This window comes from Triturus cristatus, chromosome 4_1, assembly GCF_964204655.1.
Source record: "Triturus cristatus chromosome 4_1, aTriCri1.1, whole genome shotgun sequence".
NCBI lineage: Eukaryota > Metazoa > Chordata > Amphibia > Caudata > Salamandridae > Triturus > Triturus cristatus.
In genome coordinates, this window is record NC_140585.1 from 634,717,093 (window position 1) to 634,734,746 (window position 17,654).

Sequence of the window (17,654 nt, forward strand, 5' to 3'; positions counted from 1 at the left end):
AAGTGATAGATGTTGTCTATTTTGTAGATATGCTACTATGGCAGCAAGATGCAGTCTAATTGACGTGTAAGCTAAGTTGCATCTTTGGAGGTGTAGTAAATAGCCGATGTGTTGGATAGACACATCTAGGGGATTGGTGTTGTTGTTATGACAATATATTACAAAACGTTTCCACTTGGCTGCATTGCATGCTCTAGTGGTAGGCAGTCTAGCTTCTTTAATAACATACAGTCAGGGGGAAGGTTAAGGTAACCGAATTCTAGGACCTCGGGAGCCAGATCGCAAGGTTGAGCTAAGCTGGGTCTGGGTGTCTGATCTCTTCATGGTTCTGGGTTAAGAGGCGTGGAGAGAGGTGTAACTTCTGGTGCGGAACTACGGAGAGTTCCAGCAGTGTGGTGTACCACAGTTGTCTGGCCCAAGTTGGAGCAATTAGGATGAGAGTTAAGGAATGTTGCTGTAGTTTGCGCACCACTCGTGGAATGAGTGGGAGAGGCGGAAAAGCGTACGCAAATCTGCCTGACCAGTTCATCCATATCACATTGCCTTTGGACAATGGGTGTGGATATCTGAAGGTGAAGGCTGGGCATTTGGCGTTTTCGTGGGTGGCGAAGAGGTCTATCTGTGATTGCCTCCACATTTGAAAAAACGGTTGAAGAACTTGCGGATGACGGTCCCACTCTTGGATCTGTTGTGTTTGACAGCTCAACAGATCGACTATGGTGTTTTGGACTCCTGGGACATGTTGGGCTAGGAGAAAAATGTTCTGAGGTATAGCTCACCTCCATATGTTCTGTGCTAGCTGAGAGAGCGGCAGAGAGTGTGTCCAGCCTTGTTTTTGTATGTAGTACATGGCTGTCATGTTGTCTGTGCGGACTAAGACAGTCTTGCCTGAAATTTGTTTTTGAAATGCTTTTAAGGCTAGGAATATGGCTAGTAACTCCAGGTGGTTGATGTGGAGTTACTTTTGTTGAGGTGTCCACCTGCCCTGCATTGGCGTCCTTTGGAAAGGTTCTTGGTGTTCCACCACTGCAAAGAGCGACGAGTACGACCGTCTACCAACACCAGATCTGTTAACTGACCTTGAGCCTGGTTCCATTGGCGTGCTAAGCACTCTGGGAGAGGATGCATCTGGAGTCTTGCATGAGGCACTATGAATATGCAAGAGGCCATCATCCCTATGAGTTGCATGAACGTTCGAGCTGGAAGAGAGTGTTGCGGTTGGAATTTGGTGAGAAGAGCCTGCAGGCTTGCTATCCTGGCGGGACTAAGATAGGCTAACGCTTTTGAGGTGTCTATTGTGGCACCGAGGTATTGTTGTGTGTGGAACGGTTGCAGACGGGACTTGGTGTGGTTTACTGTGAACCCCAGGTTGTGGAGTAATTGGATAGTGGCCTGAGTGTGTTGTACACACTGGTTGTATGAGCTGGCTTTAATGAGCCAGTCGTCCAGATATGGGAAGACGTGAATGTGCGGTCTTCTTAGGTGTGCTGCGACCACCGCTAGGCACTTGGTAAACACTCGTGGTGCTGTTGTGACTCCAAATGGGAGTACTTTGAATTGATAGTGCGGACTGTCGACTACGAATCTGAGATACTTCCTGTGAGTGGCGTGAATGGGAATGTGGAAATAGGCGTCCTTGAGGTCTAGGGTAGCAAGGAAGATTCCCTGTGAAAGCAGAGGAAGGACCTGTTGGAGTGTGATCATGTGGAAATGGCCTGAGTGTATGTATAGGTTTAGGGGTCTGAGGTCTAGAATAGGCCTTAGAGAGCTGTCCTTCTTTGGTATGAGAAAGCACAGGGAGTAAACTCCCTGGTTTTGTTGGTACAGGGGAACTGGTTCTATTGCACTTTTTTGTAGGAGGGAGATTACCTGCTGCTTTAGAACTAACAAATGTTCTTGTGACAATGGACGCTGTTTGGGTGGTATGTTTGGGGGGGTAGATGTTAGTTTGAGACAGTAACCCGATTGAATTATCTGTTGCACCCGCCTGTCTGAGGTGATGTTGGTCCAGACAGGAAGGAATTGTTGGAGTCTTCCCCCGACTGGAGTGAAATGGTCTGGGGGAAGTGGAGGGAAGTCATTGGGTGGGGGTGGGGGTGGAGGCAGAGCGGGAGTTATTGGTTTTGCCTCTGCCTTTGTTGTTGTTCCCCCTGTAACCACCTCTTTCGTAACCTATAGTAAAGATGGACTGGGTGGGAGCCGTGTTAGAAGTGGAGGGGTTATCCGAGGAGTAGCCTCTGGGGATGCTCCTGAAGGATGAGCGACGAAAGGAACGTCTGGGAGCTTGTGACTGCAAGGCTCCTATAGATTTTGTTGTGTTGGTATCCTTCTTCATTTTTTCAAGGGATACGTCACCATTATGGCCAAATAGGTGTTGCTCATCGAATGGTTGACTGAGAATGGAACTCTGGACTTCAGGTTTGAAACCTGAAATGCATAGCCAGGCATGCCTACGCAGAAGGACACTGGTGTTTATTGCCCTTCAGGCGGTATCTACTACATCTAAGGCACAACGGATGGAGGTGTTAGTAATGGTTTAACCTTCTTGTAGGAGTTCACTGCCCCTATTTATATACCTGTCTGGGAGGTACTGCATTATGGACTCAAGCTCATCATAATGTGCCCTGTCATACCTAGCTAACAGCGCTTGAGTATTGGCAATGCGCCATATGTTTGCCGCCTGTGACGCCGTTCGTTTGCCAGAGGCGTCCAGGAGTTTAGACTCCTTATCTGGTGGTGGTGAGTTACCCGATTGGGAACTGGCTCTTTTTCGCGCATTGGAGACTACAAGGATGTCTAGTGGTGCGGAGCCTTTAATGTAGGCTGGATCAGTAGGGGCGGCCTTTTTTTCGATCCTAGGGTTGATGATTTGAGCCCTGACCGGGTCTTTAAAGACCTCTGGTGCATGCTTAATGACTCCCTTAAGCATGGGTAAAACTGAGGTGGACTTGTGTGGTGTCAAAAAGTGTCCATGAGAAAATCTTCCTCCACGGGGTCTGTGTGTAGGTCAACCCCGTGGTACTGGGCAGCTCTGTGGAGGAGCTGGCTGGTTAAAGCCGATAGTGTCCTCTGGGGGGTGGGGGGGGGGGGAGGGGCATGGAGGGATAGATTTCCTCTTGTGGATGTAAGAGACATCTGATCTGGGATGCTATAATCATCCCAGGGGTATGGGAGGCAGTAGGACTAGGGTCCCTTAGTGGTTGATCGTCCGCACCTCCCCCTGCATCATCCGAGGTGTTATCATCATCATCTTCTGGAGTAGGGGATGGTGTAGGAGAGCGGTGTGGTGGTGGTGGTGGAGGAGGAGGAGGAAGAAGAGGAGGAGGAAGAGGAGAAGGGATCCTTAATGGAGAGGTAGAAAAATATCTCTTTTTAGGTGGTGGAGCCGGTGCAGGCGTATCTAGTGGTCGCTTCTTGAAGCTAAGCATCAAGTGGCCAGTCTTAGGATCCTTTACAAGAGTTTTTTGGGTAGGATCTGGGCGAAACAGGTCTTCTGTGGGAGGCAGATCCTTCGGTTCTGGGTTTGGAACCGTGCGGTGTGGCAGTGTCTTTGGCCGATGAAACCTGTTGTTACCTCGGTTCCGAGGTCTTTTTCAGCTTTGAAGCATGGGAGTCGGGCCCTTTGGTGGCAGTTTTTTGGTCGGCTCCGAGTGGGTTGTCGGTGTCGAGGAGCCGGTGCCAGACTTCGACGCAGAGTGCTTGGATGTCGAAGCAGCGGTCGGCGTGGATGAAGAAGAGGACGGCTTCTGTTTCGGTGCCTGTGGATGTTTTTCGGCACCGAGGGTAGGCTGACTCGAGCCAGAGTCACCTGAAGGCTTAGTAGGCTTCTTTAGCGGGGCATGGGAAGCAGTCTCTCGGTGTGCACCTGGGCCCGAAAGTGAAGGTGTGACCGAAGCCTTTTTAGATGGTGTTGAGGGGGGGGGATCGGGGTCGACGTGTGTACTCACGACCCTCTGTGCTGGAGTGATGTCCTCGACGTCGGAGTCATCGGCTTCGGGTGCGCTGACGAGGCCTTCTTCGACCTGCCCCTGCTTTGGCACATCGACACTCTCTTGGAAGATGTCGTCGGGGATCGAAGACTACGAGCGAGCCATGGTTCTTCTAGCTCGCTGGTCCCGAATAGTCTTCTTGGAGCTGAAAGAGGCGCAAGCTGGACAGTCTCTGGACTCGTGCTCCGGTGAGAGGCAGAGGTTGCACACCTCATGCAGATCGGTGTGGGGAAACTTCGACCCACATCGAGGACAATTTTTGAATGGCGTCCTTTCCATGAGCCAGATGATAAGGTCCAGGAAGGTCCGAAGGCCTTCGTCGACGACTGGAATCGAAGACTTCGAAGCGGTTGAGAGTCGCGTGGATTGGGAAAACGTGATCGAGACAATACCGTCGAAAAGGGAAGGATTGCGCATCGAAAGAAAAAACCTGCCTCGAACATAAGGTTCTAGCTTGAGGTGGTGTAACAGTATCCAAGTGGAGTTCTAGCACTGGTATAGGTTTATGGTTCAGGAAGGCATCCCTCAAACTGTTGGGTTTTACATTATTATGGCACAATTCGGTCATATAACGCCAGAAGGATACTTTTACTGTGTCTTTAGTGCCCCCTTTCATGGATAACAGTTCACTCCATAGGCTGCCCACTCCTAGCTCCTGGAAGGAGCTTCATGGGAGAAAAACTGGGTATGGAAATCACCTTAACCTTATACATGATTTCTACAGGGGCTTTCCTATAGGAAATAGCTCAGGAATTGACCACAACCAAATAAAAAACAGGAGAGATTTTAACCCAGCTATGTCCCCTACCCTCCTGAGACCCGTGTCAAATAAAAAACGACCAATTGGAGTACTTTCTGGTAAACTAAAAAGTGACCTTAAAAAATTGTTCTCCTTAATTGGTGCGCTCTCTAGCATTTGGCATTCCCCCGAATTTCTGCGCCATAGAGAGCAGCACTCTGTGCCATGGAGCAGTATACCTCAATGGCTGGTGAAACAGATCTGGTTTTTTGTAACTTTATACCTTTTTATGACTACTGAGGGTCTGTGTAGCAACATAGTTCCACTTTTTTATATTTGTGATATCCATGAAAATTAGTTATCTATTTGCAAGAAAGTCTCTTTTGACATGGTTAGCCTCCCCGTTTTGCCTGGACATTGATGGGGTTTCGATTTCAGTGCAAGGGGTCCCTGCCAATCAGGACCCCTGTGCCAGTGCTTCTGCCCTAAAAACTATACCCCAATTGGCCCTTCAGGACCCCTGTAAATTCCTAGCAAAAGGTACATGGGTTCCAAGGGCATGGGGACTAAAGATGGTCCCCTAGGGACCAGACACATAGGTCATGCCGACTGCACCAGGCCAGGCATGCTGCAGTGGCAGACACATTGACAAAGTTGACATGGCACACTGTGTGCCATGCCAGCTAGCACTGCCTAAGATATAGGTAAGTCATCCCTCTAGCTGGCCTTACCAGCCCTAAGGCAAGGTGCACTATATTCCAGGTGTGGGCATGTCTTCATGTGCATATATGCCCCTACAATATTGGGGGTCTATTCCTTAATATTGTAAGTGCCAGAGAAGCCATAGAGAGTACCTGGGCTGGAAACTTGACAACTCGAGTTCCACAGTACCATGATGACTTTACTGAACACAGGAGTGTTTGGTACCAAACTACTCCTCACAATAAACCCACACTGATGCCACTATGGGATTTATTGTACTATGTACTCAGAGGACACATCAATGGAGCCTCCTGAAAACCTACTGACCCTGGTATGGGCACTGACTGGCTTTAAGCAGCATGCCACACACAGGCATGTTTCTGGACCACTGGGTGGAGAGCCTCTGCTCTCTGGCACCAGAAACAATGCACATCCTGGGCAGAGGTGTCACACCTCCTCCCCCAGGATGGGCCAGAGGTCAGACAGGAAGCATCAAAAGCCTGTCACCTTTGTAATGCGACCCACCAGCCCCTGCTGCTAGCAGCAGATGGCAACCTACAGTTTACACCTCCACTTAGGGAGGGAAAACCAGCAGGCAAACTTAGAAACTCTAGGCGGTGTGCCCACCTTTGCCAACTCCACCTCTTTGGTGGAGGAGGCTAAGTTAGGCACACTATTCAGTCCCCTCCATCTTGAACATAAGGGGACTCCTTCAATCGGGGCTAGGTGTATGCCCCCTCCCACAGGAGGTTGGCATAACAGTGGGTATAGTCACCCCAGGTAAGGTGTCTATTGGCCCTACACTACTACTTCCCTAAATTTAGTATTTAGGGGGCTCCGCAGAACTAAAAACCACATACCTACGACCTAAGAAGGACGAAGACGACGCCGTGCAGCAAAGGCTGAAGACGACTACTAACTCAGTCCCAACCCTACTGGCCTGTCTCCAGCTTCCAAGACCCTACAAGGAGAAAACGCTTGTCGGCAGCCATCGACTTCCCGAAAGTCAAAGGAAGACTGCCTGAACTTTACAAAAAAAAAAAAACAGAACTGCAGAGGACAGTGTCCCCAAGAATCCAACACAAAGGACTCTGGTGCCCTGCAGATCCGAGAGTCCTGCCCACTCTGCAAACTACGCCTTTTGCCAGTGTCCAGGTGGACCACCAATTCAGAACAGGTTCCCCAGTGATCCTGACCTCAAGTCCAGCATTGGCTGATCCCTCGTGGACTCCACGAAGACTCCTGCAGCCTGAATCCAGAGGCTCCCCTTGACTGCGACCAGCTGCGGGAGAAAGACACAGACGTTTAAAAGCACCCCTGCACCCGAAGCCCCTGGGCCTTGATGAGCTAAAATGACGGTGCCCCCACAACCCCCTACATCTCTACTTACCTCTGCTGTCGTTAGTCTCCCTTTTGCAACCTCTGGGGCAACGCCTGCAGCCTGTTTGTCGAAAGCAAAGTCTTTATTAAAGAGAATTGGGCACCCAACGTTGAATTAGCACCCTGTACTCGGCCGCCCCTGTGCCGCTGGTGGTGTATGTTTGGTACTGTTTTGTGGCAACCCCTGTGCTTGCTCAAACTCCCAAGGCTTGGCTGCTGCAACCGATTTACTTGCCTGCAAGCAGGATGGCTCCGGGCACCACAGTCTCCATTGAAAAGCATTTGGCTACACTCCGATTTTGACCTCTGCACCCGGCCGCCCCTGTGCCACTGCGGGTGCAGTTTTGGTGCTCACCTGACACTTGCCCATTGCTGACCTTTGTTTCCCAACGAATGGAACTGTAAGTGTGATACTTATTCGTATAACCACATTATTGTTTTACTCCGTAGGATACCATTGAACTGCTTGGAAATTATTCTAAGTGACGTCTTTTGAAAGTGAAAAGTATTTCTATTTAGAAACGTTCTTACCTTATTGCAAACATCTTGGTCTTACAAATAAACGTACAAACAAAGCTTATTTTTCTAAAATTGGTGTGGATCTCCTTTTTGAGTCGTATGTCCATTATTAGTCAATGTTGTGCAATAAATAGCTTACACTTCTCTGTGTTAGGCCTAAGGCTGCTCGCCCACACTACCATTAACAGAGCACTTGGGGTTTTACATTGAGCCCTGCACACTTTTTGGGAACCCCTGGACTCTTTGCATGGTAGATCCAGCCAGTAGCATACCCTATACACAGCCAGCTTCTTACACTATTCTGATCCCAAATCTCTTGACCTTTTGCAGTAGAGTGCCAAGTATCGTGAACCCACCTCTAAATGATCTGGGAGGATTAAAAATCATGTGTGAGAAAGTGCCATCTTTCTTGCACGGTATGCTCCCACGAAGAAACTGGACCAAAATAACCGACGACCAGCTCAACTCTCACTCAACAATTGCACCCCAACCTTCGTGGAAAACGACGACCCCAACAACGCAGCACGAACCCTGCGTAGATGGACCTCGGACAGCACAAACACCATAGCCCCCTCAAGAAAACAACAATACCCGCGCCAAGAAAGCCAGATGGTTTACACCGAACTGCAGACGCACTTGCCGCCGCCTCGAAAAGGCCAGGAGGAACACCAAATCTACAGAAGCCCACAACAACTTCAGAGCCGCCACCAATGCCCACCAACAACTCAGAGAAACGAGGAAAAAAGCAATTGAAGACAGAATCTCCACCCAAGCGCACAAAAGCAAGGAACTCTTCAGCATCATCAAGGAGTTCGCCCAACCCACCAGCGAGTCTACTGACATCCTCCCTCTGCGACAAACTCAGCACCTTTTTCCACCACAAAATCAAGAGCATCTATGACAACTTTGAAGAAGACAACCAACACAATGAACCCTCACCAACCGCCCCGACATCCGGAAACCAGCAATTGACAACTGGACAGCCCTCACCACCGAAGACACACTGTAGACGATGAAGCCAATCCACTCACGGGCCCCCACAGAACCCAGCACCCCACAACATCTTCAACAGAGCCGCCGACACCATCGCACCCATGCTCTGCCACACCATCAACTGCTCCCTGGCGACCGCGCCTTGTTCTCCAACCACTGGAAACACGCCACGGTCAACCCCCTCCTAAAGAAACCCTCAGCGGACCCCACCGACCTCAAAAACTAGAGACCCATCTCCCTGCTCCCGTTCCCAGTGAAAGTCATCGAGAAAGCCATCAACAGCCAACTCGTCACATTCATCGAAGAACACAATATCCTCGACTCCTTCCGATCCGTCTTCAGAAAAATCCACAGTACGGAAACCGCCCTCCTCGCCGCAACAGACGACATCCACACCCTATTTGACAAAGGAGAAACAGTAGCGCTCATCCTCCTCGACCTCTCAGCGGCGTTCGACACAGTCTCTCACCGCACCCTGATACGCAGACTCTACGACACAGGAATCCAGGAAAAGGCCCTCGACTGGATTCCCCCCTTTCCTCTCAGACCCTACACCTGCAGAGTCCCCAGGGCTCCTCCCTCAGCCCAACGCTCTTCAATGTCTACATGGCTCCACTCACCTCCATCGTCAGAACCTACGAATTCAACATTGTGTCATATGCAGACGACACCCAACTCCTCCTCTCCCTATCCAACAAACCCAACACTGCCAGACACAACTTTCGAGAAGGCATGGAAGCCGTCGCCAAATGGATGAAAACAGCTGCCTACAACTAAAGTGGGAAGGGTATGCTCAGACGTGAGTCCCTTGCTCTCCATGCCACTGGAATCAAGCTATCCTGGCTGACGAGGGCTGAAAGCCCGAAACCGGTCCTAGGATGCTTGTTTCCAGTCCAGGGAGGACCTGGCTTGGCAGTTCGGGCTGGACTGTTCCCATGGGGCACAGGGTCAAGACTGATTTGCATATGGCTGGGTTCAAACTGGAATGGCATGGTGAGCAAAAAAACGATGGATTTAGGCCCAGATCTCTGTACTGGGGTGAATGTATGACATTGTTCTGCATTCTGTCCATCAATTGTTGTTTTTGCATACAACTAAACGCCAACAAAACAGAAGTAATCATCATGGGCCCAAACCCCGACGCCTGGAGCGACACCTGATGGCCCCCCGCCCTCGGAAACCCGCCAACCCCCACAGACCACACATGCAACCTGGGAATCATCCTGGACTCCGAGCGAAAAATGGACCCCCAGATCAACTCCGTCTCGTCTTCCTGCTTCCACACCCTCTGCCTCCTTCTTAAGAACTTCAAATGGATCCCCCTCGAACACCGAAAGACCGTCACTCACGCCCTGGTCACCAGCAGACTTGACTACGGCAACGCACTCTATGCCGGAATAAACAAAAACATCACCCGGAAGCTACAGAACATTCAGAACGCCGCCGCAAGACTGGTCCTCAACCTGCGAAAACACTGCCACATCTCCCAGCACCTGCGCACACCCCACTGGCTCCCCGTCGAGGTGAGAATCACCTTCAAGATATTCACCCACGCACACAAGGCCCTCCACGGCACCGGACCAGCATACCTGAACAGCAGACTCAAATTCCACACACCCCAAAAGACCCTACGATCAGCCCAGCTCTCCTACGCCGTGGTACCCCGCACTCAAAAGATCAGAAGGCCGCTCCTTCTCCTTCCTCGCGGCCAAAGCATGAAACGCCCATCTGCTCCTCCTCAGAAAGACAACATTGTTCCCCATCTTTGCCAGAAAACTTAAAACCTGGCTCTTCGACAGACCCCCTCCTTGATGGACAGGAACCTACACCCCCCCCACCCCTCCGTTAGCGCCTTGAGACCCTTACCGGCGAGTAGTCGCGCTTCAACAAACCCGATTGATTGATCCACCTCACTTGAGCAGAATACCCTCTGTAGAGCCTAATTAGGGTCCCTAACAAATCTGTCCAATTAATTTTCATCAGGCAGGTCGCAAATTGTAACCTGCATTTACAGGGATGGTGGCATGGAAGGAACGGCAGACAACCATTCCTGTGATTGCATTTCAAGACAAGACATTTTTTTTTTTTAAAGCAGCACAAGATGCTTAAAGAAATTGAGGCCGCTTTAAAAAATAAAAAGTTTCCGCTTTTGAAAACTTTAGTGAGAGCATGGAGTGGTCCTCTGGACTATTGTCTGCTTTCCCAAACATGCCATCTCTGAATCCCAAATGGTTAAAGGGCCGAGCCCTTCCCCATATCAAATCAGTTGCCACCCCAACTTGGGCGTCAGAAACTGATCAGTAGTTTGCAAGTGGGATAACGGTTGAAAACCATACCAACTTATAATGGCAAAGGAACGCACGCTACACGTCCCTTCTAAATCGAAATTTGGTATGAGTTCCAGAATCCATTTTATGAGTGAGAAAATCTTTTCCGATTGGCAAAATGGCCTTTGCACACATGAATAAGATATTTATTGGTCAAAAGGCTTGCAATTTACTGAACAGCAATGTTTCCTATCACTAAATCACATAGTGGATCTGACCCTGGGTGCTTGCAGAACAAGTGAGTGGTGACATAATTAGCCACCCTACATATCTGTGATAGAAATACAGCATAGAGCGTATCCAATACCACCTTGGTCGTACCAACCTTGTGACCTTTTATTTACAGCACTTACAAACCACAGATGTACAGTAAGAGGTGCAATATAAAACAAGTTATCATTAACGGAAGGAAATAGCAATACAAAGAGGAACAGGTAATGTAATTCAGCAAGCAATTGTGGGTCTTTTTTAGTAACATCAGTTAGTTGGCTAAGGTAATTTACTTAAGAAGCATTCACACCTCACAAAATAAGCTCCTGGGGCACCCGAATATATCTCAGAAAATCTGGAAATCTCCAAATTCATTTATTTGCGAGTTTGGTTTAACATCATAGATGCATGTGCTATCTTACCGTTATGGTCACTCCACCCCTACACAAACACACAAGAACCACCCTACCTTAGGTCCACCATGCACTACTCCCCCCCCCCCCCCCCAAACTTTGGAAGTACATACCCACTCTATCGCTGCTGCATATTTCACATGATTTTCTATTATTTTTGCTATCTTTTATCAATCCATATATCTAATGCAGTTATTGTTATTATGATGCCCTGGAAAATTCATTGTAGGCATCTTATTATACATTTGAAAGCCATTTATTAATGTAATTATCGGACCTGTGTCATGTTCTACTTTTATGTTTATTGCAGAATACGTGTCTTCTCATTTTTATGACTTTTCAAAAAACCCTTAATAAATCTTTACCGAACAAAAGTTATTCAAAAAATAAAAATCTCTGAAACTATTTAAGTAATCACCATGGACAATGCCTTCTGGCTTTAAAGAAATGCTGTACGGTAATGTGAATCATTAGATAGCATGGGAGTGGATATGTGTTTGATTGGATGCAAAGATCTGTAGACTAATACTGGTATAGGGTAAACGGTCAATTGATAGTTGCACGGTCGCACAAGACCTAAAAACCCATGTAGGTTAATGACTGCTCTCCTCATCTGTGCTGTTGACAGAGAAAAAAAACATAAATTATCTAGTTATACGAGACACTTTAATAGCAATCCATTGTCACGTGTGTGCCCCTGAAAGTTCAAGCTGAGGCAGCTGGATAAATAAACAAAACTATCATAGTTGCATGGAGCCCAAGCACTTTTTTATGGAAGCACACAACTCCTGCCCAATCAAAACATGTACTTCCTGCTCCCAATATGGGGGCAGAGTCAAAACCTCTCTCTGGTGATGCTCACATAATTGTCTGACGACAGTGGAGCTGTTAAGCCACACCATAAAACAGGAGAGCATGACTACATGTTCACATTGTGGCACATCGTCTCGATCAAGTAAGGAGAAAGGTGAGAGGAGAAGAATTGTCTTTCCTTCCCCCCTGAACCTCAAGAACATGTCCAATCCTCCATGAACCTTGAAAACAAAACAGGTGCTCTTTCTTATTACTCCCCCCCACCCCCCTTCTATGGACGAGGTAAACACAGTATTGGCCCAAGGTTGGGCCTGGAACCATTTATGGGACACATGAGATGCCTTCGGAGATGAGAGTGGTGTTGTTGGGGGAGAAGTGCTTCAGTCATCTAGAAGGGTGGTTCCTGTCTGCCTTGTACCCATCTTACTGCCTCACTAACCACAATGTTGGAGTGACAAAGCTGTCAGGTATCACGACATACACAGAAAAGTGCGACATTTGAGGATTGCTGTGCAGCCATTGAAATTTCCCAGGTCTACCGGAGAGCAACAGACCCAAGGGCGGATGTGAAATGCCTTCTTGGTACAAAATTGACTCTCACCCACTGAAAGTATACTTTCTGCTCCTGTGCATGCCCGGCAAGTCCGATGAATCTGGTTTGGTGGACTGTGGGCAGGTGCACCCACCTTACCAGCAAGGCCTATCTCAAAAGGGCAAGTTATAGAGAAATACTTGGAGTCAAGCTGGTTCACATACACAGCGCCAAGGGGCGCAAGAAACTACACATGCTGATGGCACGCCTGAGATTACATAAAACATCCCAAGATTTGCAAAAGGTGGGTGAGGCTACCTCTCTCTTACAGGATCCAGTACCACCAGGAGACCCTCAGCTACTGAGAGGCACCGACAATATGCAAAGTAAAGTGGATGCAATGCTGGGGACAATTGGAACCTCCAGAGAGAATCTCTAGTCTAAAATTGACACAGTGGCGATCAATATGGGGCTTCTGACAGATGATCAACGAAAGTTGGCTGGAAGGGTGACCCAAACTGAGCCGTAGCTTTTAGGAATCTAGCTAGAGACCTCTGCATGGACTCAGCGGATAGAGAACCAGATGCACACATTGAGATTCTTGGAGGGATAGTGGAGGAAAGTGAGAAACGGCCTAGATGGAGCAATTTTACCAGTATGGGCCTCCTCGGGGATCAGTGTCTAAGCTCGTGTGGCCACCAGGCATTTTTGCCCCACAGATGTTTTCTCTTATCTACTCTGTAAAGCAGGCACATAGGGTTTCGGCCTGCTGGCAGGGAGCCTCACCGCAGTAAATTTTGGTTAAGTTGTTACACTTCAAGGATCGGCATGCACTCTACACAGCACCTAGGGCCCAATAAAACTTCAAATGTGGAAACCAAAAGGTACTGATATTCCCAGATTACATCATAGAACTGCAAAGACGGAGGGCTTCTTTCCTTGGAGCCAAGAGGTAACTGCAAGAAATGGGTAGGAAATATGCCCTAGTAGAACCCGCCAAGCTGAAAGTCATGACGGAGCACAAGAGTCACTCATTTAATTTACCAGAGGCAGCTATGAGACTGGGAGAAGAAACAGGAAACACTCTTAACCATCATTCTTTAAAGTGACTGATTCCGAAACCTACAATTTAAGTTTCATGCATACTTATCTTCTTCGCCGGTGAGCTGAACACTCCTAACTTAATTTGCTGTTACTCCTAGGACACAAGCTTGAATTCCAGAGAGTCCCTCTCAGCCTTCTATTCTTCGGAGCTCAGAAAACTAAGTACAATTAAATTTAGTAATAGTAATTCCTATTTTGGTAGTAAGGCTATTTAAAATATTACTATTGTTACTTGATACGTGTAACAAAATCATACTTGAGGCATTGAAATAGAGAAGGGGTGACGGATGCCAAATCACCACTCTTGTTATTCCTCCTAATCTTATTCTGCATGGAAAGGAAGTATTTCTTGAGTTAAGTAAATGACCTACATGTAGGGCAGTGCAGCATGAGCCCATGGGTTAGGCTGTGGGAAGGAGCTCTTTCTAACCATTCTGCAGAACTTTCTGAGGTCATTTCCTTCCTAATATTCCCCACAATCTCCGAGGTTGACGTGCAATGTCACCATGCAATATCTTTTACAGTGGACATTCCAGATCACATTTTGAACGTTTTGGCATACAACTAGCAAGTTTGATCACACCACACTTATGTTACTTTATAGATCGAAAGCTTCACAATAGAAAACATTGAGGCAAATTTCTAAAACAGGCCCAGTTTCTAATGCAGCGTTGGCTGGAAACAGAAGTAGAAAAGGGTTTGAGTTCTAAGCACATTTCACTGGCTGGTGTGCTGTCTGTTCATCTTTGTCTCCCCAAAACTTGCTGCGTGACCGTCCTTTTAAAAAGAGCGTACATGCTTTTTCATGAATTGGACCTGAAAGTAGTAGGATGGTTCCATGTACTGACCTTTGAGTCAGTCATTGAACAAAAGAAAAGAGACCATTTTTACCTTGATGTTTTGAGCATCAACGTTGGCACCGGCATCGAGAAGAAGGCTAATTACTGTAGTATTTCCTGCAAGGACAGCCCAATGAAGCGCTGTGTTTTTATGGTACTTGTCACCAAGATTCACAGACACATTAAAGGTGAGCAGCAATCGCGTGGGATCCACACTGAAATATAAAAATACTTTTCAGAAAAAAGCTACCCAAGCAGGTAAATAAAGTAGAACACTTTTCTAACCAGTAAGATTGGTGGTCTGATTAACTCTCTCAAATACAGTGTATTCACATTAAATATTTACCCTGCGTGAGCATGTATAAGCAAGAACATGCTGCAGCACCAATTTACAACCTACAATGTCAACTTCTTGGCAAGGTTCAATGCAAATGGTCCTACAACCTTAACACACATTTTTGCCGTGGTGTAGTCCTTTTATGAATAAGGCAAGAGAGGATTTACTCCATTTCCAGCACTCAAGGGAGAAATTTGGAATCTCTCTCACCTTACTCTTCCCCTCCCACTCAAGGAGTTAATATGGCACACATATGCCCCAAGGATATTTTACATTACATAAAACCCACCTACTCTCGTTCAGTCACATAAACATCACCCTACACCAGTACGTCGAGTGCACACAAGTTTATTAAAAACTGAGTTACCTACACTGATCCAAATATGGAAAGCTATGGGTTTTCTGTAGGTAACGTGGGTCAAAATCTAGATTTCAATTGTTTATCTACCAAAGCCAGAAACCGTTCCCTCAGGCAGATGGAAAAAACACCACGTAAGCCAACAAAGCAAGAAATCTAAGAGTAGTAGACACAAAATACACCTTTGCTGAAGAACAGCAAGTCATTTCTCTTACAAACAATGCAACAGCTTAGTTGGAGTCCGCATTAACAGTTGGTTGAAAAAATGCAACTCCCCGAAACTCAGGCATTCACCACGTTCTGCACACGTTTAGTAGAATTAAAAAAAGAGAGCACCGATTAATAACAGAAACAAACTTCACAATCCATCTCTTCCATACTGCACACAAACTCCATTCAAGTATATAGCTGCGAAACAATAGACAGAATGTAACATCCATCTAAACCTAAACAAGACTGAACATATGTCACCTGTGTGTCCTGTAGGCTGCCCACATTAAGGGTGTCATTCCATTCTGATCCATCATGTCGACATCCTTTTAAAAGACAAAAAATGCAAGTTAGAAGAAATAAATGAACATATTTGCAACGCAGACCAGCTACAAACAAGAATGAAAAGAAACCCTCAACATATTCTACCCCCGTTCATTAGTAAAAAGCTTCTCACTACCACGCGACCCTCAGCAGACCACCCAACACTAAACGTAAGTGCATATATGCCTTTAAACCCAAGAAATGAGAGCCAAAGCTGCGATAACCAGTGGGAGAGGGTCTACTTATGCAACATGTACGTGCTTTACCTATGCACAATAAACCCCTCCATTTAATCATTTTTCAAGGAGCATGTAGTCAGTTGTGTACAGTGGGTGGTACCATTTAAGTCACCGGAGGTAGACCATCTATGGAAGGGAGTAGTAGATTAGCCTGGAGGGCCATCCAAATGACTGGATGAATAAATCCACCAGCCAGCTAGTGAGGGCACTAAGGATTCTAAAGAGGGTGAGATCTTCCACATTAGAATGGGATGAGAAAGGTTACAGAGAGACGATGCACTAGTACACTCAAACACCAATGGATAACTGGCGGTCCAATATCATCAGCTGGGCGTGCAGGTTTAGGAGTACATAACAGACAGGGGGCAGCACTGGATGAGGATCGGAAGGGGCTTCTTCGACTAGTGCTGGGAATTCTGCTGTCGCAGGGACACAGATCTATTACAGTACCACCCCTCAAGCTCCTTAGAGCTTGTGTGCCTTTCCATCATGGACCCCCACAATGAGTTTCTCTGGGGTAGTAGTGCCCCATGCACAATATCGTTTGCGGACAAGCATTTGCCTTAAACTCTGGAGCTGGAACATCTGTCTTTTCTACATTCACAGGGGTGGGGTGGCTTGCTGACTAGCTTCTAAGAGATTTTGTGTTTGTATTAATTCGGGGGGTGGGGGGGGAGGTGGCAGCGGGGGAAGATGATGCTAGTGACATTTATTTCATCATCGATAGTGATGGATCACAGGGCTCATTAGAAATTGGCCTGCTACTCGCTACTGAGTAATTTCTTTAATTAGAATCCTCGTGGATCTGCTCATACGAAAAGTTGTTAATACCATTACTTTTTTTTCATTACAGGCTCAATAGTTTCCCTTCATGTCGTGCCCCCATGACATGAACCTGAGCTAACACAGCCTAGTTCTTCAAAGTAAAAACACTAGGATCTTGAACAGCATCGATCATGCAATCCAGAGACAGGCCAATATCTGTGATGGTTATGTTATGACGTTTTATATAACGCAGAGCTGCCCCGGCGAAGGGGCGTCCCAGCGCTGAAAGCAGAAAACTGCAGTACTGTAGGCAACAAAAGCAGTCTACAATGGAGGGAAGAGGTGAGTCTTGATTGCCTTACGGAATGCCAGGTCGTTTTTCAGGCTATGAATACCGATGGGGAGCGTGTTCCAATGTTTGGCTGCCAATACACAGAAGGAACGTCCACCAGCACAAACCCTCCTCGCCCGCGGAACAACCGCCAGAGGCTGCCCCATTGAACGGAGTTGACGGGAGGGAGTATAGAGTCTTAGCAGATTGGCCAAGATAGGAAAGATTTAAAGTTTTGAAAGACATACAAAGGACCTTAAACTCTATATGTTTGACCACAGGCACCCAATGTAACCGACAAATTGCACTAGTGGTAGGGCATATCCTGGGCAGACCCAATAAAGTTCTCGCCGCAGCGTTTTGGACCCTTTGCAATTTCTGCCTTGTTGGATCCCAAATAGAGCGAATTGGCATAATCCAGTCTAGACAGGATGGACGCCTGGACAATAACCTGCATAATGGACGGGTTGAAAAATCCTAGCAACGGTTTCAGCCACCGTAGGATGCCAAAGCATGTTCCTGCTACTTTC

The 17,654-nt window shown here is 47.4% G+C and overlaps 1 protein-coding gene across 1 annotated transcript in view; it reads right to left on the bottom strand.

Moving 5' to 3' along the window:
- Positions 1 to 17,654, bottom strand: part of ZDHHC17 (zDHHC palmitoyltransferase 17) — a 505,513-nt gene that overhangs the window by 288,341 nt on the left and 199,518 nt on the right. The window contains exons 6-7 of the mRNA XM_085653012.1: positions 15,727 to 15,791; positions 14,613 to 14,775 (exon numbers count right to left, since the gene is read on the bottom strand). Coding sequence (XP_085509138.1) covers positions 14,613 to 14,775; positions 15,727 to 15,791 — 228 coding nt within the window. The remainder of the gene's footprint in view (positions 1 to 14,612; positions 14,776 to 15,726; positions 15,792 to 17,654) is intronic.